A 24356-nucleotide genomic window follows, 5' to 3' on the forward strand; every position below is an offset into this window, starting at 1 on the left:
TATTCCAACATGTGAACATACCACAATTTACTTATTCTATTTTTATTGGCATTTGGATTGTTTCCCATTTGTGGTTATTTGAACATCCTGTGTGTGTCTGTTGTGCACATTTTGTTTTTGTTGGGTCTACAGCTGAAAGTGGAATTGCTGGATCATAGATTATATATTTAATTTTATTAGAAACTGCCAATTTTCCAAAGTATTCGTACATTTTCTACTCCCACCAGCATTGCCCCACATCTTCATCAACACTTGATATTATTTGTATTATTTATGTTAGCCATCTTGGTGAGACTCTAATGGTATCTCACTTTGTGTGCCTGTGTGTGTTTGATTTTTTATTGCAAAGGATTTCAAACATTCCACAGTGGCACAGTGTAATGAAGTCCAGCTCTGAAAACCACCAGTCCCTGCCCAGTGCTGCCCCATCTTCATAACATCCATTTCCTTTTCTCTCACGTTATTTTGAAGTAAATCTCAGATTTTAATAAATTCATCTAGAAATAAAAAGTACTAACCTCTAAAAGATAAGAACTTTAAAAAATGTAACTCCAGTACTATTATACCAAAAAAATAGCATATTTTCTTAATACCATAAAATGCCCAGTGAGTGTTCAGATTTTCACTTGTCTTATAAATGTCATAATTTTTTCACATTTTTGTTTGAATCAAGATACAGATTAAAATGGGCCTACACAGTGCGATTGGTTGGTATAACTCTTTTTTTTTTTTTTTTTTTTTGAGACGGAGTTTCATTCTTGTCGCCCAGGCTGGAGTGCAATGGGGTGATCTCGGCTCACTGTAACCTCTGCCTCCTGGGTTCGAGTGATTCTCCTCCCTCAGCCTCCTGAGTAGCTGGGATTACAGGCGCCCGCCACCATGCCCAGCTAATTTTTGTACTTTAATAAAGACAGATTTCACTATGTTGGCCAGGCTGGTCTTGAACTCCTGATCTCAGATGATCTGCCCGCTTTGGCCTTCCAAAATGCTGGTGTTACAGGCGTGAGCCACCACGCCTGGCCTGGTTGGTATAACTCAAGTCTTTTTTTATTTCTGTGTTCCTCCTCTATCTTTTTTTCCCCTTGCAATGTTTTTGTTAAGGAAATGGAGTTGTTTGTCCTGTAGAATTTTCTTTTTTCTTTTTTTTTTTTTTTTTTTTTTTGAGATGGAGTCTCACACTGTCACCCAGGCTGGAGTGCAGTGGTGTGATCTCGGCTCATTGCAACCTCCGCCTCCTGGGTTCAAGCGATTCTCCTGCCTCATTCCCCAAGTAGCTGGGATTTCAGGCGCCCGCCACCACACTCAGTTAATTTTTGTATTTTTAGTAGAGGCAGGGTTTCCTCATGTTGGCCAGGCTGGTCTCATACTCCTGACCGTAGGTGATCTGCCCGCCTCGGCCTCCCAAAGTGCTAGGATTACAGGCATGAGCCACTGTGCCCGGTCAGAATTTTCTAGATCTGGATTTTGCTGAGTGCGTCTCATGATGTAGTTTAACATATTCCTCTCTCCTTTTTATTTTTCTGTAAATTGGTGGTTGGACCCAGAAGCATGATCAGGTTGAGGGGTCAGTTTGTCTTGGTTTTTGTGTTTCGTAAACCTCAAACCATTTGCTCTTTCTTTGAAAGCTGCACCAAAGCCACCTGGAGCTTCAGGAGGTGCGTCTCTCCTGCCGACAGCTGCAGGTGAAGGTGGAAGAACTCACTGAGGAGAGGAGTCTGCAGAGCTCTGCCGCCACCAGCACATCCCTCCTGTCAGAGATCGAGCAGAGCATGGAGGCTGAGGAGCTGGAGCAAGAGCGAGAGCAGGTGCTGACCTGCCTGTCACCCCACAGGCGAGGCTACCTGGGGTTGCTCAGGGCCCGTCCTCCTCCCTAGCACTCAGCTGCCATCCTGGCAAGGCTGTGCCCCTGTGCCTGTGTTAGCCCCTTGGCCTGCTGGCTAGAGTGTCGTGAAGCAGGCCCTGATGGAGCATGTCCCTGGCCCTCCATTTTCCACCCACCTTATCCATTAAGGCATTGAGCAGAATTGCTAGAGGACAGAGTATCATAGGCACAGCCAATTCCCAATCATTGTCACCCCAATTCCTCTTAGAAAATGCTTGTGCCATCAGCTCCGTACCTGTTATATTGACAGAGTTCCAGAGCCGTCATGATCCATCTTCTCCATCTAATTGGTTTCTTTTCACACTTTTCATAATACCCAGAACCATTCATTCCCCTGATTGGTTTCTGCCTCCCACCAAAGTAACTGATTACATAAAGAAGTGCTTTATATTGCAAATGGAAGAAGCTAGAGAACAGGGAGAATAAGAATTTGGAGTCTGTATAGATGTACTTGGTTCAGAATAAGTATTATTTCTTGGGACCAATGAGTTAAAAAAAAAACAACAACAACAGAACAAAAAACCCTTTCTCCTAGAACTGGTGTCTTGGGTATCAGTATTTTGGGTTCAGATGCTAGAAAAAGATGGCCGGGTAGCAGTCTTCTCTAGAGTCTGTAATGAATAGTAATTCTCTGTGGAACAGCTGAGACTGCAGCTCTGGGAAGCCTACTGCCAGGTTCGCTACCTGTGCTCACACCTTCGAGGCAATGACAGCGCTGACTCAGCCGTCTCCACGGACTCCTCCATGGACGAATCTTCAGAAACCTCATCCGCCAAGGATGTGCCAGCCGGCAGCTTGCGCACTGCCCTCAATGAGCTCAAGAGACTGATACAGAGCATTGTGGATGGCATGGATCCCACGGTAAGAGGCCAGTCTGAGATGGTCCTTACCCCACAGGAGCTGGCTAGTGGGGGGTTAGAACCCAGTGCATAGGGTGAGGTCAGCCCTGGAACTGGAACCCTATAAAATATCTGCAAAAATTCTTCTGAGCCCTTATTGATTTTTTTGGATTTTGTTTTTGAGACAGTCTCGCTCTGATACCCCGGCTGGAGTGCAGTGGCACAATCTCAGCTCACTGCAACCTCTGCCTCCCAGGTTCAAGTGATTCTCGTGCCTCAGCTTCCTGAGTAACTGGGATTACGGGCATGCACCATCAACCACACCCAGCTAATTTTTGTAGTTTTAGTAGAGACAGGGTTTTACCATGTTGGCCAGGCTAGTTTTGACTCTTGACCTCAAGTGATACACCCATCTCAGCCTCCTAAAGTGCTGGTATTGCAGGCGTGAGTCACCGCACCTGGCCATGAACCCTTATTTGAGAACACCAACTACAGCCGTGATGAGGCAGAGGGGCCAACTGCCAGGGCTCCAAAGTCAGCTTCCTGCACACACCAGGTACACATGGAGCCTTTTTCTCCAGGTAGTGATGTACAGACAATGGGGGCTTCCAGTTTAAGGGCTTTCTTTGGAAACTTTGCATATAGAAGTTTGTATCTAAGTTAAAACTGTAAGTTGCTATTCTGTAGCCCTTTGGTCCTAGTGGTAGGGTTAGCTGTGAATTGGCAAAAGTAAAAGATCTGAAGCGTCCGCCAAAAGAATGTAAGTGAGCACAGGAAGTTGGGAAGATCAGCTCTAAGGGCCTTTTAGAATCCCACATATGGCCACCTGTGGAGGAGAGGACTGTTCCCATGGGCATCCTGGGCAGTCTGGCATTTCTTCCAGCTTCATGACACATTTCTCCCTGACTTCCCCTCCACTCACACTCCCAGCTTTTGGGCTATTATTTATCCCCATGTTTCATCCTCCTACAGAAAAGTTGTGTCTTTCTACCTGTATTGGGTAAAGTAATATGAAGGGCAGCTGTTCTGTCTGACCGTGCTGTATTGATTTGTGGGCGGTATCGTAATACGAGGCCAGGTCATTGTGGGAGAAGAGAGCTGTCAGAGTGTGGTGTGCTATTCCCGCCACACTGCTTCCTTTCCCTCAAGCCTGAAACAAAAGGGAACATCTGCTTGCAGGTTGAAATTGAGCAATCTCTCTTCTTGACCCCTTCTTTCCTTGCACCTTTTGTCTCTTCTCTCCTCCTTTTTCTCCTTCCCTCCATCTTCCCTACTATCTTTCACCACATCATTCCTCCACTCTCCCCCGTTTCTCCTCTACTTCTCTCCCCCGACTAACCATCTCTCTCCTGCCGCCCCATGTCTTCTGTACCCTTACCATATCTGTGGCTGTCTTTCTTTTGCTGTCAGAGCTCCCGGAGACTTGATGATGACTCCTTAGAAGAACAGATAAGGCAGACCAGTGAGGACTCGAGAGCCCTAAGGGAGCTCATGGAGGGAGAGAGGGGTAAACTGAGGCAAAGCCTAGAAGAGCTGCAGCGACTCCACAGTCAGGTGAGCACCCCTACCTTCAGTCCAGTGCAGGGCATGTGCACCTGCCCCTGGCTCCCTTGGGACCTTGTGAGTTTCTCTCTCCCATTTCTGTATGAGAAGTGGCTCGCCTTCGTCAAATCATCAGGGAATGGTGACCTGAAGTTGAGGTAAACTGAGTGTCTTCAAGAGAAGAACCCAGTCCTTTAGTTTAGCCTGAAGTAAAATTGGCAAGGATAAGAACAGCTGGTCCTCCGTTTCCTCCAGTGACACTCTGCCTTATACAGAGCCAAAGTTAATCTGACTGGTAGATGCTGACAGCCCCTGGGCTACTTGTGGGTGCTTTTCCAGCAGCTGCTGGGCAGGGAAGTTTGCAAACCAAGGAACAATTGATCTTTACCGTACAGTTCCCTTTTGTAAGTGCCATCACTTCTCTCAGCCTGTTCTTCAGCTTTAGAAGAACTTACTGCTACCCTTGCTGTTCCTTTCTCATTTGATCATGATTTCATCTTTCTAGAGAACACTGAAGAAAGACATTTATATTCTGATCTGAGAAACTTTAAAGGACTTACAGGCAGCTCCACTCAAAACGGAGCTTCTAAAATCTGTCCTAGGAGATAAATAAAGACTCTTCCTGTTGACTGTGGTCATGTGTAGAGGTTCTGTGCTGCTTGGGAGTAGGGGCTGGGGTCGCACCAAACAAGTAGTATCTAAACCTTGCTCCTGCCCCTCTCCTTCCCTGGCTCAAAGCTGTTCATTCCTTGCTGCTGCATGAGGTTTCTTTGAGACGGAATTTAAGTCTGCCTTTCACTTCAGTCAGTATTTCCTCTTTTTTTTTTTTTCTTTTTGAGACAGGGTTTCATTCTGTCGCCCAGGCTGGAGTGGCGCAGTCACAGCTCATTGCAGCCTTGACTTCTAGGCTCAAGCAATCCTTCCACCTCAGCTGCCCAAGTAGCTGGGACTACAGGCGTACGCCACCATGCCCAACTCATTTTTTTGTAGAGATGAGGGTTCGCCATGTTGCCTAGGCTGGTCCCGAACTCCTGGGCTCAAGAGAACCACTCATCTCGGACTCTCAAAGTGCTGTGATTACAGGTGTGAGCCACCACATGCGGCCCCAGTCAGTATTTCCTACATTTGAAATATCTTTATAGAAAGAAACTCCCCTTTTTGGGGGGTCATCCCATTAGTCTTCCTAATACTTTCTTGGAAAATATCGGGAGACCCACCTTCAGCCATCTACTGTCCTCTTCCTTCTGTGAGTGACCAGATAACAAGGACACAAAGATGCCATTTCAATCTGTGGCTTGGCCAGGCATGGTGGCTCACACCTGTAATCCCAGCACTTTGGGAGGCCAAGGCAGGTTGATCACTTGAGATCGGGAGTTCAAGACCAGCCTGGCCAACATAGCGAAACCCTGTCTCTACTAAAAATAGAAAAAGTAGCCCAGTGTGATGGCACACGCCTATAATCCCAGCTACTCGGGAGGCTGAGGCAGGAGAATTGCTTGAACCCAGGAGGCAGAGGTTGCAATGAGCCAAGATCATGCTCAAGCCTGGATGAGAGAGTGAGACTCTGTCTCATAAAGCTGTGGCTTGCTTGCAGCCAAACGCTGGAGACGTGGGTTAGGCAGCCACAGACATTCACCCGCCTGAAACCTAAGTTCTTCAGCAGGTAATTTGGCCAGAGAGTGATTCAGACTCAGAGACAGATCTTCTAAACTGGAAAAATAAAATGCAAGAGAACGTTGGATCTGTAAGGTCTTTGGATTAATAAAAGTTTTGTTTATTTTAAAGCCTATTTAAATTTCCATAGGGTGCTTCTGTTTATGAGTTCTTTAATATTAACTGGTTTTGTTGTTTTGTTTCTCAGAAATGTAAAACTAGAACTCCACAGTGGATGCGGGGGGGGGGCATTATTTTATTCAGAAACATAAGCAAATTGTAGGTTGCCAAGATTCTATTGTAGAATATTTAGGAACCCATTTCCACGTGGAAATTTTTCTTAGAAGTTCAGCTGATAATGATTTAGGCCAATTCCTATGGATTCTCTTACAAATGGTTCACCAAGTGGAAGGTTGTACTCACGTCCCACACGGGGTATAGAATTGGACTTCTCCTGTAGGCCGTCTCCTCCCAAATGCTCAGTCAAAGCAGAAACCCCTCAGCCGCACTGAACCTGGCAAAGCCACCTCAGAGGAAGTAACACTGGCCTCCCAAGGCAGGGGCAGGGTGCAGACTGAGTCCCAGAATGACTGTAGAAATTGCAGCCATCACAGCAGGCATGGCGTTCTGCATGCAAGGTTGGTTCAGCATCCACTGACACTCACTGTGTGCCTAGTGCTGCACTAGATCCTGAGAGGCAACAGATGCATGTGCAGGGCCCCTGCTCTCCAGGACCCCACAGTGCCGTGAGGACAGTCAGAGCCATCTTTGAGCCCTTTTGGAGGCAGGACCCAGATGTAGTTAGGTGGGACCGAGGTTCTAGCACACAGCTCCTGGACTGGGCTCAAACCCCATCTGATGGCTGACCCAGCCTCTGAGCCTGTTACCTGAGAGTGTTCTTTTCTCTCTTGAAAACTAGGCCAAAGGTCAAAGGTGTGGGGGCTGGAAGCCTACCCAAACTTTTAAATAAAGGAAAGTGGTTTAATTTGACTGGTAATTATTTTTTAGAAGCAAAATCCATAGCCAGACCTGAAGACTTGCTGGCACCCGTTACTGTTCTTAAGGAACAAAGTCCTTCATGTGGTGTTGTGCCCCCTCCTACCCTACCCCCATCAGTGGCAAGGAACTGCCTCCTTCTCTGTTCCCCATGTGGCCCGCCCCTCACCTCTGGTATGTGTGGAGCAGCTGCTAGGATGCAGGGGGGTCTTCTGCGATTAGTCTGTAGAATATGAACACATTATCGGTGAGGCCCTCAGCCAGTTCTCAGGCCTGTCACCCAGGTCGCAGGAGGCTCAGTCAGAAGCATCCCATTTCTGTTGTTTGGATCCTTCATGCTTGACTCGAGTGCACACTTGTTACTCCAGAAAGGGCATGAACATTCAGAGAGTGCTGGGAGCCTGTGGGCTTCACTCGCCAAATCTGGGTGCCTCTCCTCGGAAATCTCAGCATGGCCCTCTCTTCCATCCTCCATCCTCTTAGCTTCTGCCCTATTTCAAGACCTGCATCCTTTCACACCCTGGCTGTGGTCACCACTTCCCAATTTATCTGCTTTCCCCCAGCCCGCCCACCCTCACATGCTTTGGATTGATCTTCCTGAAGCGTGACTTGAAAGTGGGACGCCCCTTACAAGTTCTGGGTGGGTTCCCATTATCAAATGGCAGGAAGCCTTGAGCCCTTGTGGCTGTGCAGTCTGGCTGCATTCCTGTTGCACAGCCTCCATCCCTCTGGTTTCCCTCTTGCCCCCTTTGCTTTAGCAGAACTAAACATAGGATATAAAGGGCGGTGGCACATGCACCCCATGCTACCCACATCTGGGCCTTCTCCCCAGCTTTCTCTGTGCCCAGAAGGCCTTCCCTCCCACCTACTCATATCTCCATGCTATTCAGCCTTCAAGTTCCCAATCTAGTGTCACTTCCTCCTGAAACCCTCTTGATTTCCTTCCTCATGGAGCACCCCTGGCTCTGTTTTGTCACAGTTACCCTGCTCACATCTCATCTTCTCAGTCAAACCCTAGACCCCAGGAGAATGAGCTCAAGGTCTGATCTAGCTGTGTCCTCTCCTAAAGCATCTAGCACAGTGCCTTGCTGAGAATAAGCACTCAGATGTTGTTGAACAAAAGAGCAAATTAAGCCCTCAATATCTGACTTTTGAATGTTTTCTTTGCTATTTAATTGCGGGGACACCCACCTTATTTGGGAAAAGTGGATTTGGGGGTGGATGTAACCTAAGTATTTGTATAAACAAGCCAGATCAATTATTACGACAGCAGTGATTAGGTCCCATCTTGCAGGAGGGAGGAGAGAGTAGAGCTTACAACCATACACCAGGCACTGCATTGAGCCCTTGGTATCATTTATCTCATAATCCTCAACGACAACTTAGTGGTGAGAAATAGTTGTTTTTATTCCTGCTTTTGATGAAAAGTATGCATAGCTCAAAGATGGCAAGTGCCTTGTCACCTCTCCTAAGGCACATGTCTGGTAGGCTGTAACTCGACCAGGTTTTTTGGGCCAAAGTAAAAAGTTCTTCTGGAGTTTTATTTGGAGCATACTAAATTTTGGCTTTTCCTGCCTAGCATGTAGTTTTACCTGTCCCTTACAGGTAAGAACGTCTGACTGGCCCACAGCTGGCCCAAAGCCATGTCAGGGCTCATTTGGTCTAAGAGGAGGTCTGGCTGTTTCTACTAGGTGCTTTATGGGTATTGAGTCCTGGCCTACCAGGCTGCAGAGCCTGCTGCTAAATAGTGGGGGGCTGGGCTCTGCCCTGGTGCCTTGTCTGCCTCAGGGCTGGATGCATATGTGTGCTGGGTAGCCGCAGGTGCTCCAGCCTGTTCTTCCCCGAGAATTCCGCCCTCCTCACCCAGCTGTCCCTACCAGGAAGGCTGCCGCTTTGGGCTGTTCTCAGTATGGAGCATCTGGCCCTGATGTTTCCTGCCAGACTGTGCAGAGTATAAAACCCATTGCTTATGGTGGCAACAAATTGTCCTTCTATCCCTCTTCACTGTTGGGTGTCCTCTGAATTCCTCCAGAGTGGCTGCTACCCCAGGGGCTGGCAGCTCTGCCGTCTCATTCTGGGGAATGTCTGAAGTGTATTGATTTTCAGACACTTCAAGGGAAGCTTGATCTTCAGCCTTACACCTGGGGCCTTTGCTCAGTTTCATTCTAGCTGAAGAGGATTAGACCTGGGACTTGAAGAACAGAGGAGTATACTGAAAGGTGGCATCTGTCCCCTTGTGGGAGGGAGGCAGACCTGTATGGATGGATCCTCCCTTGGAAAAATGTCAAAGTATGTGTCATATTTAACATGAAGGCAGGGTTAGGCATCCTGACTCACGTCTGATCTTACCAACTGAGAAGAAGGGGCTCCCACCCTTTCATTATTCAATTTTCCAATAAATATTTATTGAAAGCTCTACCAGGCAGGGTTTCTAGTTGCAAACAGCAAAAAATGTACTCCGCTTAATGTAAGCCGAAAGAGAATGTATTAGACCTGATAGCTTAGAGAATCAACAGGAAAGTAGGAGAACTCGGCTCCAAAACAAGAAAGGGCCATGAGAAAAGGGACAATAGAAACAAACTGCCACCCTTGTCACTAATTCCCCACTCGCCTGGGGCTTTGCTGTGCTCAGAGCTGCAGTCCCTGGAAGGGGTTGTAACTGGCAAGTTTGGTCACAGTCCTGTGCCCAGGCTGCCTGGGAAAGGAAATGTCTATCACCTGTTGGCTTCTTTAGTTGGAGGTCGAGCCTTGTGTCACACCAGAGTCTCACACAACCAGGAGTGCCCCCAAAATGGGAAGAGATTTTGGATGATGACTAGCCAAAAAATGACAATTGTCTACTGCTTTGGGATTAAGCACCCTACACGGCCAGGCTCTGGGATGCACAGATGGATGTGACATGCTTCCTGCCATCACACAGATCATGGTGTACACAGGGTTACCGTACTGTGGAGCAGGGTAAGCTGTGGTCCCTGACAGAGCCACTGGAGGGGTGTCTCACTGTCAAAGGTTGACTCCCAGCTGGGGCACGAGGACCTGAGAAGGCAGTGGTGCCTTTTGCTGAAGCATGGGCCACAGAAAAGGTAACAGGTTTGAGGTGAAAGATGATAATGTCACTTAGGTATCTAAGTTCCCTGTGGCTTTCACCTGGAGAGCTGAATGAGGAAGAACAAAAGAGAGCTGGGCTGTGCCAAGGGCTGTCACGGGGGAGCAGGGTCTCCAGCTTTGGAACCATCCAGGGCTCTGTTGATAGCAGCATCCATGTTGAGTGAGAGATGGTGGGAAAGGAAACGGGATTCCCTACCCTAAAAAATGTGTGTCATGATGACTTATGGTCTTCGTTCACTTGTTACCTGGAGTGCCTGGAGATGGAGGAGGTAGTATGCTGTGCTGAGTGCAAAGGGGATCTGGCCTACAGCTGCAGGCCCAGGGCTGAACTCCCACAGCTCCCTTGCTGCGGAGCTGAAACCTAGCATGTGATGTGGTACCCTTTCTTCAAGAGAGACAGGCCCTTCCTTGGAGCAGGATGGCAGTGGAATGCTACCAGCTGCACCCCCACACATGTACCCTGGGTCTGCCTGGGGTCTCTTTGTTCCTTTTTCCCTCTTGGAGGGAAAACCACCAAGGATAGCAGCAGTGATACCATGTTCATTCTCCTGTTAGGTGACACTGCTGAGTGTGGAGATGACTGCCCTAAAAGAGGAGAGAGACCGACTCAGAGTCACATCTGAGGACAAGGAGCCAAAGGAGCAGCTTCAGAAGGCCATCAAGGACCGTGACGAGGCCATTGCAAAGTGAGTAGGGATGGCTTCACTTTATTCTTAAGATAAAGTTGAGTATATAGAATTGAGCATATGCTCAATTTTTTAAATTAAATTATACAAAAGAATACGAAAGTAAAAGTTAGAGTTTCCACACTACCCACCCCCACCCCCATTCCCATTCTCCTCCCCAGACACATGCTAGTATTGAAAGTTAAGTGTGCATTTTTTGCAGCTCTTTTTCTTATGCATATGTAGGTATATAGGCAATGTAGTTGTTAGGTGTTTTTAGACATCAATAGGATGATACTCTACATGTCTTGCCTTCTTTTGCACTTATATCTTAAAGAACTTTCCTTTTTTTTTTTTTGAGAAGGAGTTTCGCCTTTCTTGTCCAGGCTGGAGTGCAATGGCGCCATCTTGGCTCACTGCAACCTCTGCCTCCGGGTTCAAGCAATTCTCCTGTCAGCCTCCTAAGTAGCTGGGATTACAGGTGCCTGCCACCATGCCCAGCTAATTTTTGTATTTTTAGTAGAGACAGGGTTTCACCATATTGGCCAGGCTGGTGTCAAACTCCTGACCTCAGGTGATCCACCCACCTTGGCCTCCCAAAGTGCTGGGATTATAGGCATGAGCCACCACGCCCGGCCTCCAATTTTATCGCATGTATACGTCTACCTCATGTTTTTTTTTTTTTTTTTAGTTTTTTTTGGTTTTTGTTTCTATTTTTTTATTATGGACATTTTTAAGCAAACACAAAAATAGAAGATGTAAGACGACTTCATCTCTCAGCCTCAATACTAATCAGCATATGGTCAGTGTTATTTCATCTATATCCTCACCCACTTCCTCCACCTCCCTGTTGGATTATGTTAAATCACAAGACATAGTGTCATCTCCTCCATAAACACATCAGTATACATCTCTACCACAAAGACTTTAAAAAAAAAAAAAAAAACCACAATACAGTGATCACACTTGAAAAAAATAATTCTTAATAACATCAGTATCCAGTTGATGTTAGAATTTCCCCAGTTGGCCCATAAATATCTTTTTATAACTGATTTAGAGTCAGACTCCAAAGCCTACATATTCTATTTAACTGATGTGTCCCAGAAGTCTGTAACATCTCCTCTTTTTTCTTTTTCATATTATATTTATTTGTTGAAGAAACTGGATCATTTGTCTCATAGATTTGCTGCATTCTGGGTTTGATTGCATACCATAGCATCATTTAGCATTTTCCTCTGTCCCTCATATTTCCAATAAACTAGGTCTTTTTTTTTTTTTTTTTTTTTTTTTTTGAGACAGGGTCTCACTCTGTCACCCAGGCTGGAGTGCAGTGGCATCATCTTGGCTCACTGCAGCCTCCCCATCCTGGTCTCAAGCGATCCTCCCACCTCAACCTCCCGAGTAGCTGGGACCTCAGGTACACACTACCACACTTGGCTAATTTTTTGTATTTTTGTTAGAGACAGGGTTTTGCCATGTTGCCGGGGATGGTCTTGAACTCCTGGGCTCAAGCAATCCTTCTACCTCAGGCTCCCAAAGTCCTGGGATTACAGGTGTGAGCCACTGTGCCCAGCCAACTAGGTCTTTTAAAAAATGTTTTGTGTTTGTTTGTTTGTTTGTTTGAGACAGGGTCTCTCTTTGTCACCCAGGCTGGAGTGCAGTGACACCATCATAACTCACTGCAGCTTCCACCTCCTGGGCTCAAGTGATCGTCCCTCCTCAGCCTCCCAAGTAGCTGTGTCACCATGCCGGGCTAATTTTTGTATTTTTTTGTAGATATGGGTTTTTACCGTGTTACCCAGGCTGGTCTCGAACTCCCAGGTTCAAGTGATCCACCCACCTTAGCCTCCCAAAATGCTGAGATTATAGGTGTGAGCTACTGCGCCCAGCTGCGTTTCTTTTATTTTACTTTATTTTTTTGAGAGAAAGTCTCACTCTGTCACCCATGCTCACAGCTCACTGCAACCTCCGCCTCTTGGGTTCAAGCTATTCTCGTGCCTCAGCCTCCCGAGTAGCTGGGATTACAGGCACACACCACCACGCCTGTCTAATTTTTGTATTTTTAGTAGAGATGGGGTTTTACCATGTTGGCCAGGCTACTCTCGAACTCCTGGCCTCAAGTGATCTGCCCACCTTGACCTCTCAAAGTGTTAGGATTACAGACATGAGCCACCACGCCCGGCCTGGCCACATTTTCTTCATAAATGCATTCTCTTACATTCAGAATCTTTGGACACAAACATACTTACATATCCCCCATCCCCCTGTGAATTACTTTTTATGTATTTATTTTTTTGAGACAGGGTCTTACTCTGCCACCCAGGCTGGATTATAGTGGCCCAGTCACAGCTCAGTGCATCCTTGACCTCCTGGGCTGGAGCAATACTCTCATCTCTTAGCCTCCCGAGTAGCTGGGACTACAGGTGCACACCACCACACCTGGCTAGTTTTTGTTTTTGTTTTTTGTAGAGACGAAGTTTTGCCCTGTTGCTCAGGCTAGTCTTGAACTCATGGGCTCCAGGGATCTGCCCAAAGTGCTGAGATTATAAGCATGAGTCAGTGTGCCAAGCCCCACCCTGTTCAAGGAGTGTGAGGAGATAGTTACCAAAAATGTATCTACTTTGGGGTCATTTACAACATATTAATAGTAATATTTCTTTATTTTGCTTATTTTTTTTGAGATTGGAGTCTTGCTCTGTCGCCTAGGCTGGAGAGCAATGGCACGACCTCGGCTCACTGCAACCTCCACCTCCCAGGTTCAAGCGATTCTCCTGCCTTAGCCTCCCAAGTAGCTGGGATTACATGCGCCCGCCGCCTGTGCTTGGCTAATTTTTGTATTAGTAGAGACAGGGTTTCACCATGTTGGTCAGGCTGGTCTCAAACTTCTGACCTCAAGTGATCCACCTGCCTCAGCCTCCCAAAGTGCTGGGATTACAGGTGTGAGCCACTGTGCCCAGCCAATAGTAATATTTATACATCACTTTATAGTTTACAAATAACTTTTATTCTTTTTTTTTTTTTTTTTTTTTTTTTTTTTTGAGACGGAATCTCACTCAGTCGCCCAGGCTGGAGTGCAATGGCATAATCTCGGCTCACTGCAAACTCCGCCTCCCAGGTTCAAACGATTCTCCTGCCTCAGCCTCCCGAGTAGCTGGGACTACAGGCATGTGCCACCATGCCTGGCTAATTTTTTGTATTTTTAGTAGAGATGGGGTTTCACCATGTCAGCCAGGATGGTCTTGATCTCCTGACCTTGTGAACCACCCGCCCTGGCCTCCCAAAGTGCTGGGATTATAGGCATGAGCCACAGCACCCGGCCAACACTTTTATTCTTTAATCCTCCCAGCCACAGTAAGAAGTAAAAATTTCTAATCCCAATTTTACAGATGAGGAAACTAAGAAATACTTTGCCAGGGCCACAGCCAGCAGTGACTCATGAGCCTCCACCTCAGGTCTTCTGATTCCCATCTTCCTGACACCCTTTTCCCTCTGCTACACTGCTACTTGTTGGGAAGCTAAAATGAGCTCCTTGGAAACAATTTGTAAATAAGATACTATATGCCTTTGTAAAAAAATAGTATGACATACATTTTCACTTCTGACTTTAAAATTCCTTATACTCAGACCTGTTGCAGTGGCTCACACCTGTAATCCCAGCGCTATGGGAGGCCAAGGCAGGCAGATCACCTAAGGTCAGGAGTTTGAGGCCAGCTTGGCCAACATAATGAAACCCCGTCTCTACTAAAACTACAACAATTAGCCGAGCATGGTGGCGGGCGCCTGTAATCCCAGCTACTTGGGAGGCTGAGGCAGGAGAATCACTTGAACCCGGGAGGCGGAGGTTGTAGTGAGCCAAGATCGCGCCATTGCACTCCAGCCTGGGCAACAGAATGGGGACTCTGTCTCAAAAAAAAAAAAAAATTATTCATACTCTAACCTTCTCATTTCCACACACACTTTCCCCTCCCTTCTGTTCTCTTTCATCATTTTGATTATCTCCATTTCTGTTTTACTTTTGGGTCCCCTTTTCTTTCTGGTCAGAACCTCATGTCGTGGTGTCTGTCAGTTTGTAGTTCATTTTAGAAATTGTTCTTGGTGAAGCCCACATAAGGATGTATCTTTGCTGCTTGGATTTCCACTATATTTAGATAGTGGATACTTAAGTAAACAGTGTGATAAGGCTGGGGTGTGGCAGCTCAGGCCTGCAATCCCAGCACTTTGGGAGGCTGAGGCAGGTGGATCACTTGAGGTCAGGCGTCCGAGACCAACCTGGCCAACATGGTGAAACCCCATCTCTACCAAAAAAAAAAAAAAAAAGTAGCCAGGTTGGAGGATCACAAATTCAGGAGACGGAGGTTGCAGTGAGCCAAGATTGCCACTGCCCTCCAGCTTGGGTGACAGAGTGAGGCCCTGCCTCGAAAAAAAGTAACAGTGTGATAGAGGAGGCAGCATACCTTTATGAATAACAGTGAAATTGTGTGATGGAATAAAATGGTAAAGTGAAGATGCTAATCGTGGAAGTCCATTAGAAATCAAAAGCAGAAGGAGGCCAGGCAAGGCACCTGTAATCCTAGCACTTTGGGAGGCCAAGATGGGAGGATTGCTTAAGCCTAGGAGTTCAAGACCAGCCTGGGCAACATAGCGAGACCCTGTCTCTACTAAAAATACAAATAAAAAAATTAGCTGAGTGTGGTGGTACACTCTTGGAGTCCCAGATACTCAAGAGGCTGAGGTGGGAGGATCACTTGAGCCCAGAAGGTTGAGGCTGCAGTGAGCTGTGATCATGCCACTGCACTCCAGCCTGGATGACAGAGCAAGATCCGGCCTCAAAACAAAACAAAACAAAAGGCAGAATGAAGATAGAAGTACACATGGATTGGTTACCTTCTCTCAAACAAGAAGCTGAACATTAAGATCATATTCTGTCATCAGCATGGAAGGTGGGGGATACAAACAGAAAGTGTCAGGGTGCAGGAGAGAAGAAGCAAGTTGTCCAGTCTTCCTCCCTTTAAAAAAAAAAAAAGTAAAACCTAGCTCTGCCACCTAGGTGAGCAAATCTACATGAAACCTTGAAATGTATGCCCTTGCCTGCTTTCAAAGGAGGCCCAGTTACTATCCAGGAGCCTGATTAGACTTGCAAATCCTCCCCTCTGGAAAGATTCCACCAGTAGGGAGAACTCTAGAGTAAGGGTCCTGTCCTTCCTGGACTCCTATAGAACAGGGCTGGCTGGGCAGTTAGGTTACTCTGGGAGGACAGTTCTTTTCCTATACCTTAGAAATGAATTTTTGTTACACAAGAATTGAGACAACAAGCCTAAGGAATCATTTAAAGAGGAAACCACACCCTCCATTTGTATAGGACCTTGGTTTTACCAGATACTTCTTCCATATACATTATCTCTGATTCTCCATCCTGGCCACACATTACAATCATCTGGGAAGCTCTGAGACACCAGGAACCTCACCAGAACAATACAGTTGAAATCACTGGGTGGGGTCAGTTGGGGCCCACTTCTTTCCCCGTTGATTTTAATGTGTAGTGAGGGGTGAGAATCCCTAAGAAAAATAACTTCCTTCTCGTCACTGAGCTGCAGAAACCTTAAGGTGCACCTTCTCCTATACAATAAATGAGTTTCAGGAAAATTAAGTAGCAATTTTTTTATCTCCTTGCAGGTGAAAGGCCTTCACTAAAACCAAAAAAAAATCTTGCGCTAGCAATCTGCCTTACAAAACAACTCAGTTAGTGGTGGTTTCATTTGTAAAAAGGAATTATTCGAGCCCTTGGAAATATTCCTATTTTTAAAATGTGATTAATGTGTTGATCCTGGTCTGGGGTTTCCCATGAATGACAAGCACTTATTCCTTGGTGAGCAAATGTCCCAAGGGTGCAGCGTGTGGCCAGGATTAGAGGTCGTCCAGACAGACCCTGCCTCAGGGCCTTTTTGGGAAGGAAGGGAACCCTACCATGCCCGGCGCGGCGCCGCCGCTGTAGCCCTCGGCCCCTCGGCCCCTCGGCGGCAGCGTTAGTCAGCACATTCTTGGGGCTCCTGCTGCTCTGGGCGCCACCTGCCGGGGGACGCCGAAAGCTCAGGAGGCAGCGGCTGCCGTGCGGCACCAGGGGTTCTGACGCTGCTGGACGGGTGTCCATGGCAACCCATGCCGCGTGAGGATTTCCGCTGCTTGCTGCGAGCCAATAGCAGTGGTGTGACGGAGGCAGCCTTTGGCATCTGAGTCCTTAGCATCCATTGGACGGGGCTCGAGTCCTATCGCTGTCGCAGTGGGCGGGGCTGATGCGGTGGCTGAGCTGACTGGAGCGGTTTCTCTAGGGAAGCCGGGCGGGGCGCACTTTGCGGTGTCAGCACAGGTGGCTAATTGCTCGGTAGACCTGAAACCAAAGAAGAAGTGCTGGTCGCAGCAGTGGCCTGAGCACTTTGCGAGTGGGATCCACCTGTTCCTTTTTCCGGCCGCACTTCGGTTAGTGCAGTCGGTGTTGTGAAGCTGGAGCTAGGCGGCCCCTGCAGGCGGATCCTCTAGCTGCCCTTGAGTCCTGCACATTAGTCGCTGGCCCTGTACAAGGGGCACGCTTTTGTTAGCTTTGCTGTTTCGAGTCCTTGAGGGAGCGATTAATGAAGGCAAGGGCTAAATAATACACGTTTCTGCAGTTGGGCAACCAGGGCTGCCTCTGCAGAGATCCTTCCGCCTTTATTCCCATTCCCCTGCCCTCGAAAAAAATTAATTTTCTTTTGCATTGAACAGCTGTGATTTAGGAATGTTGGGAAAGGTGAACAAAGTAATACGTGAAATACAAATGTGATAATAAAAAATGCAAAATTATGTCAGAGGAGTTACCCATCAGTAATCACCCAGAGATAACCAGCTAGACATTTTTGTGCATATCCATTGAACGCACCGGCAGTTTTTTGTTTTGTTTTGTTTTGTTTTGAGACAGAGTTTCGCTCTTGTTGCCCAAGCTGGCAACAAGATAGTGCAATGACACTATCTCGGCTCACTGCAACCTCCGCCTCCCGGATTCAAGTGATTCTCCTGCCTCAGCCTCCAGAGTAGCTGGGATCACGCCCGGCTAATTTTTGTATTTTTAGTAGAGGCAGGGTTTCTCCATGTTGGTCAGGCTGGTCTCGGACTCCCGACCTCAAGTGATCCGCCCACCTTGGCCTCCCAAAGTGCTGGGATTAGAGGCGTGAGCCACTGCACCCAGTGGACACAGGCAGTTTTTGTTTTACAAAACTAGTGTTATACTAGATCCTGTTTTCTGGTGCTTTTCCACTCAGCAATATGTTATGAACTGTCAATATTCTACCTCATGGGTTTTTTGTGGTGTTTTGTTGTTTTGTTTTGTTTTGTTTTGTTTTTTGAGACAGTGTCTTGCTCTGTTGCCCAGGCTGGAGTGCAGTGGCGTGATCTTGGCTCACTGCAACCTCCGCCTCCTAGGTTCAAGCGATTCTCCTGCCTCAGCCTCCTGAGTAGCTGGGATTACAGGCACCTGCCACCACACCCAGCTAATTTTTGTATTTTTAGCAGAGATGGGGTTTTGCCATGTTGGCCAGGCTGATCTCAAACTCTTGATCTCAGGTAATCCTTCCACCTCGGCCTCCCAAAGTGCTGGGATTACAGGCATGAGCCACCACGCCCGGCCACACGTTATGGTGTTTACTGGTGACTGTATTCCATTATATCATTTATGACCGCTTGGCTACTCTGATTAGCTAAGCTGTGATGATCACCACTGTGTGGCTACCTTTACACACCTCTGTATCTTCAGGACAGTTCCCCTAAGGGAGGTTGCTAACTACGAGGAATCCCTTCTATACCAGCAGGACAAGGTTCCTGTCTTCCAGTGGGGAATGGGCCATTTTGGGGAAGGATGAGTAGCTCCTTTATTCTGTGTGAGGCCTTTGATCCCCTCTGGGTTCCAGTCCTCATTTTAGTATTGTGCTTTTTCAACTTCTATTTGTGTGTGTACTTGTGTGTGTGCTTTTGTATGTGTGTGTGTGTGTGTGTGTGTGAGACGGAGCTTTGCTCTTTTTGCCCAGGCTGGAGTGCAATGGCACGATCTCGGCTCACTGCAACCTCCTCCTCCCGGGTTCAAGCAATTCTCCTGCCTCAGCCTGAGTACCTGGGAGTACAGACATGTGCCACCATGCCCAGCTAATTTTGTATTTTTGGTAGAGACAGGGTTTCTCCATGTAGGTCAGGCTGGTCTCAAACCCTCGACCTCAGGTGATCCACCCGCCTCGGCCTCCCAAAGTGCTGGGCTTACAGGCCTGAGCCACCACGCCCACCCTCAACTTCTGTTTCTTTATCTGTGAGGTGGGGATGACAAATACTCCTTTCACCTACAGGTTGGTCATGAAAACTGAGAGAATATATGTGAAAACATGTTGCAAACTAGCCCTCTACAGGCAACATCATAGTTATTGTTGCAGCTGCTGTTTGTTGTGAGTTCAGGATCAGAGCCTGTTTCCTCATCCTGTGGACTCCAGGTACCCCAAGTAAAGACCCAGATGCCTCTGGCACAAGGTGTGCATGTTCACCCTGGCTTGTCTGTTCTCAGGAAGAACGCTGTGGAGCTGGAACTCGCCAAGTGCAGGATGGATATGATGTCTCTGAACAGCCAGTTGCTGGATGCCATTCAGCAGAAACTGAACCTCTCGCAGCAGCTGGAAGCTTGGCAGGTAAACCAGAGCCTGAGATCCAGGGCGAGAGGAGACTCCAAGAGGAATCTCTGAGCCAGGCAGAGTAAGGAGTTTGTCACTGCAGGGTCCCATGTGACTGGGTGAGCAGCACATCCCAGTCTTCACCTGGCAAGATCCAGAGCTCACGTCCCTGAGTCCTTGGGGAAGAACGTTTAAGGATGCTCTTGAGCGACAGTGCCCAGGCTGCTGCTGTCTGGAGATGTAGTGATCTCCAGACTTGGAGTGGGGCTCCCCTTTCAGCTGGTTGTCTGGGCATTAAGCTGGAAAGAAACAACTGGTTAACATGGAAGCACAGGAAGCTCAATATAATTGCATGAAAATTCACAGCTGGATGCGGCTCAGCAACCCTCCTGCAGCCAGCAGCTGCCGCCCTTCCCATTCTCAAGGGCCAGCCTCCTTTTTCCAAAGAGCACTGTGCTGGTGCAGGCCCTGGGGAAGAGGGATCAGTGGGCCCCTCTCTAGGCCCACTGTTTGCACAGTCCAGCATGGCTCCTCACTGGGCCGGGCTGTGGCTGGCTGGGTTTTGTTGGTGAGGTTTAGGTAGCACAGTTTTAGGATATGGGTATAAACATTAATATTTCTCCCCAAGAATTCTCATCTAGACAGATGAAAAGCCGTCTGTGGCTTTACAAGGTAAGACCCCCGTGGAGGGCAGGTTCTTGGTGACCATTCCTCCCAGGGCCCCATGGGGCTGGCAGCCAGAGCACTGGCCCCACCGCAGGGTGCCCGTCCCTGGCTCCTCAGCTCCTGCACAGCAGCCAGCTGGCCGTGCCCTGGCTGACCGCCGTTCTCTCTCTTCTCTCCCGGCTACAGTTTGCTTCCTCAGGGCTTTTTACTATCTGGCTCCTTTGGTTTCTGATCTAGTGGCCTTTCTCAGTTCCCGTATCAACAGCTTTAGTTGTACACCCCTCCTGCCTTTGAGGTGAGCCTGAGCCCTGCACCCCATCCACCCTCTCGCCCTGCCATCGCTGTGCCGCCCCACCGCCTCCCCTCATGGCCCACTGTGTTCTGTGTGCTGGAGCCTGGCGTCATCTCTGTGCAGTGTGACATGCCCTTGAGTCCCAGCTCCCTCCTCCATCACAGGCGCGTCAGTGAGCTCCTCGGCAGCGTGTGGCCCAGTGTTGACGGCTGGTGCCATCTTCTCATAGATGGCTGTTCCGTCCACTGAGGGACCAGCAGGCATGGAATGATGAGCAGCATGTGTCTGGGAAACTCTAAAGGGCGACCTGGATAGACCTGATTGCTTAAAGTTTAAAAATGCAGTTTTCAGTGTGCCAAACAAAACACTGGCAGCTTTGAAAAGTTGGTTTTTGAAAGGCCCTTTAGCATTCCCACGTTGGATTTAACGTAGATTTTATCAAGCGCGTCGTGACTGCAGGGCACCGTGCCAAGGACCATACACTGGAACCTGATAAGTAGGGACCGTGTGTTGGCAAATACCTGGCACGGTGTCAGCTCTGAGGGGTGAGCAGAAAAGGGGTTGGAAGAGAAGGGAAGAAGACAAGGGCAAGGAGAAGACCAGGAACAAGCTGAGTCTGAAGGACAGGGTTGAGAGGATGGGGAGGCTGGAGAGCAGGCCCTGAGCCGGAGAGCCTGAGGGGTCCACACTCACTGCGACGCCATGATGACTCCAGAAGGTCCCTTCGTTTCAGGCCCCTTCGTTTCATGCTGAAACCTGCAGAGATACTAGAATGACACCCACGGGTGGGAGGGAGGAGGAGTGGACAAGCTGCTCAGATGGAGGGGCCTGGCCAGCCCAACTTCATGCCCTCATCTCATGAGTGGCTGCTCGGAACCAAAGAGGTCATCTGCCCCGGCCACAGGGAGCCTGCCCTGAACGCAGGCCTCACCTGTCCTGTGCTTGGACACCGCAGGTTGACTCACTCTAGGGTTTAGCCAGAAAAGCTTGGGGTCTTACCAGGATGCCGCAGAGCCTGCCAGATTCAAGTCATGGAGGAATTGAGCAGACGCGTGTTATGTTTATGGATGATACTAATTACACAGGCTGCGCATATTTCTTTTTTTTTTTTTCTTTTTGAGACAGAGTCTCGCTCTGTTGCCCAGGCTGGAGTGCAGTGGCGCCATCTCGGCTCACTGCAATCTCCACCTCCTGGGTTCACGCCATTCTCCTGCCTCAGCCTTCTGAGTAGCTGGGACTACAGGCACCCGCCACCACGCCTGGCTAATTTTTTGTATTTTTAGTAGAGACAGGGTTTCACCGTGTTAGCCAGGATGGTCTCGATCTCCTGACCTCGTGATCCGCCCGCCTCGGCCTCCCAAAGTGCTGGGATTACAGGCGTGAGCCACCGCGCCCGGCCTTCAAACTTTTTTAGTGGCAGAACTGTTTTGTCAAATGGAGTCTTACCCAGGGTCAGAGTCTAGCCACCAGAGTGGAGCTGCCCTGTCCGCAGGCTCCTCTATGGGAGAGGCTGCTGCTCTGTAAAACATGGCGGGGCGGGCTGTCGGGGGGCATTTTCTGGGCCACGTGAATGAATTCGAGTTGGGGACGGCCCCGCCCCAGTGAGGAGGCTGAAGAAATGGGCCTGATTTGGTGCGGGACAGCCCCTGAAGACCGTGCGGCCCCTGGCCTCTGGTGCAGATGGGAGCCTCAGCAGCGGGGTCTAGGGCAGCACCCAGGGCATCCTTGCCATGTGGGGCTGCTGTTGGTGCCTGGGCATCAGCAACTCAGGCTGCAATGATTGGAAAAGGCAGGAGGAACCCCTGAGGCCAGGCCACTGGGCTGGGCAGCTGTTAAGCTGAGGTGGCCCTAGGGCCTGCTGGGGCTGGGGGTGGCAAGCCACACTGGAGGCACCAGCCAGGCCCACAGGACACGGGAGGCAGAGCTGTGAGGCCTGGTTAGAGCAGGTGGAGTGCTAGTGTGAAGACGGCAGGGACAGACCACCCAAGCCGTCAGCTGAGGACCGAGGCAGGCCAGCAGGGTAACACTGTTGAGGAGACCCCAGCCCGAGCCTGAGGAGGCTGGAGGTGCCATGCGGCTCCTGCGTGCGCCTGGTGTCTTGCCCACGCTCACCGCTTTCTTGGTCAGGGCAGTCCTAGCTGCAGCCTCTCATCACATCCTCATCTCTCATCTGTCTGACGTTGCCACCTCCCTGTCCACCCCCAGGGTTAGGTGAGAGCAGCTACTCAGTCCTGGCCACTGTCCCCTCCCCTCTGCAGGATGACATGCACAGGGTCATTGACCGGCAGCTGATGGACACGCACCTGAAGGAACGGAGCCAGCCAGCTGCTGCCCTCTGCAGGGGCCACAGCGCTGGGCGGGGGGATGAGCCCAGCACCGCTGAAGGCAAACGACTCTTCTCATTCTTCAGGAAAATTTAAGTTGGGAGGAGTGAGGCCACCAAAGATGGGTGGACCGGAGGCAGCTGGAAAAGCAGTGCTGGCGAGGCCTCCCCTGCGGCTCGCACCTCAGCAGCTGCCCTCCCCCTCATGCTGGGGCCCCATGGGTCTGGGAGGGCCTGCTCCCTTTCATTGGTGAGAATGGAGACCTAGAGGTGGGGGCCTGCCTTGGCCACTGAAGGCTTCCCTCGGCCCACCGCCTGGCCAAGCCCACGCCTGGGCTTCTCCAGGATCCCCTGCTTGAGCAGGGTTAGGCCACCTCCCAGAGGGCCCCTTGGTGTTGGGCTTTGCTGCTCATCCCTAACAGATCGCAGCCCACCCCCAGGCACTGCTGCCTCCTCTATTTTAGCAAATGGGGAACAGAAGGAATGGAGGCCCTTCTCTGCATGCCTCAGGAGGCCCGAGCCCCGGGGGCCTAGTCCTGTGGGGGCAGTGGGCCAGGCCTAAGCCTCCATTCCTTCCCCAGCCCCTGGCCCAGGGTCGAAGGGGAGATGGCAGCCCCTCCCCTGCGTGCATGCACCTCGGCTGGCAGGAGGCCAAGCCTCTGGCCGCAAGGTCTAAGAGCTGGCGCTTACCCAAGCTCAGCTGAGGCCACCCGAGCCCCAGGGAGGAAGAAGGCCCTGTCCCCCGGTCGCCACTGCTCTCCCTCCCAGCCTCCAGTCTCTGACCCTTAGCAGGGCCGGGCCAGGCAGAATGTTGTCACCAGTCATCTGCAGGCTTTAGCCATCCAACCCTTTCCCCTGCTCAGGGCTGGGGCTGGATGGGGTCTCCTCCTCCCACAGTTCCCTCCTCCACTCCTCACATACATATCTTTTTGGCCCAGCCAAACAAGCCCAGGCCACAGAATGGAACCAGAGGGGTCTGGTCAGCCACCCCACCTTGAGGGCAGCACAGGCACCACAGGGTGGAGGAGAGGGGGAAGCTGCTGGAAGCCTCCAGATGCCTGCTGGCCTGCAGGAGAAACCTGTAGCAGCTGCTGCTCCTGCCTCTGCAGCTGCCCCACCTCTTCCACCCAGGCCCCAACTCAGAGGCTCCGCAGCCGGCCAGCCCTCAGCTGCTCACAACTGATTCAGTCTCCCTCCCTCACATGGGGAAAGCACAGCAGGGATGCGCGGCAAGAATGTACCTGTAGATGTGTACATACCACAGTGCTGTAATTTTGTATGTAGCAATCATGTAAATACATGTATGGATTTTATAATATACATATATAAAAATTATAAAGGCATATTTTTAGAAAAACAGCACACCACTGCTTCTTTTGAAAATAGTCCGAATAAGAATAAAATGAATTTCTACAGAGCTTCCTGCCTCAGTCTCTGGGTATTTGCGGGGGCGGGTTTGGTCTGAATGCCACTGACATATCAGACTCACCACTGGCTGCTGCTGGAGAGGTAGCAATAGTGGTTCCCCTGCACCTGGGCCACCGCAGATGCTGGTACTTAACCAAGGGATTTGGCCAGGAAGGGCATCCTGCCCTGCCCCTCCCGCCTGGCACTGCCCCCTGCCAGTGCTGCAGCGTGCCATCCACAAGGCAGGCCTGCCAGCGCTGCTTCCCAGGCCAGCAGGGCCCTAAAGCTTCGCAGAAACTTCAAGCCAG

General features: G+C 49.5%; 1 protein-coding gene across 12 annotated transcripts in view; it reads left to right on the forward strand.

Moving 5' to 3' along the window:
• Positions 1-24058, forward strand: part of BICDL1 (BICD family like cargo adaptor 1) — a 109757-nt gene extending 85699 nt beyond the window's left edge. For 4 of the 12 annotated variants that reach the window (XR_013401557.1, XR_013401558.1, XR_013401559.1 and 1 more), the window contains 7 exons: positions 1626-1805; positions 2525-2743; positions 4132-4275; positions 10576-10706; positions 19258-19378; positions 20213-20321; positions 22577-22681. Coding sequence is in view for 5 of the 12 variants with exons in the window: in XM_077955411.1 (XP_077811537.1) it covers positions 1626-1805; positions 2525-2743; positions 4132-4275; positions 10576-10706; positions 19258-19378; positions 22577-22738 (957 nt within the window). In the remaining 7 variants the exon portion in view is untranslated. Of the gene's footprint in view, positions 1-1625; positions 1806-2524; positions 2744-4131; positions 4276-10575; positions 10707-19257; positions 19379-20212; positions 20385-22576 lie in introns of those variants that run through there. The other 8 variants (XM_077955411.1, XM_077955412.1, XM_077955413.1 and 5 more) reach the window with 6 other exon arrangements.
• The last annotated feature ends 298 nt before the right edge of the window (positions 24059-24356 follow it).

This window comes from Macaca mulatta, chromosome 11 (assembly GCF_049350105.2).
Source record: "Macaca mulatta isolate MMU2019108-1 chromosome 11, T2T-MMU8v2.0, whole genome shotgun sequence".
NCBI classification, from domain to species: Eukaryota; Metazoa; Chordata; class Mammalia; order Primates; family Cercopithecidae; genus Macaca; species Macaca mulatta.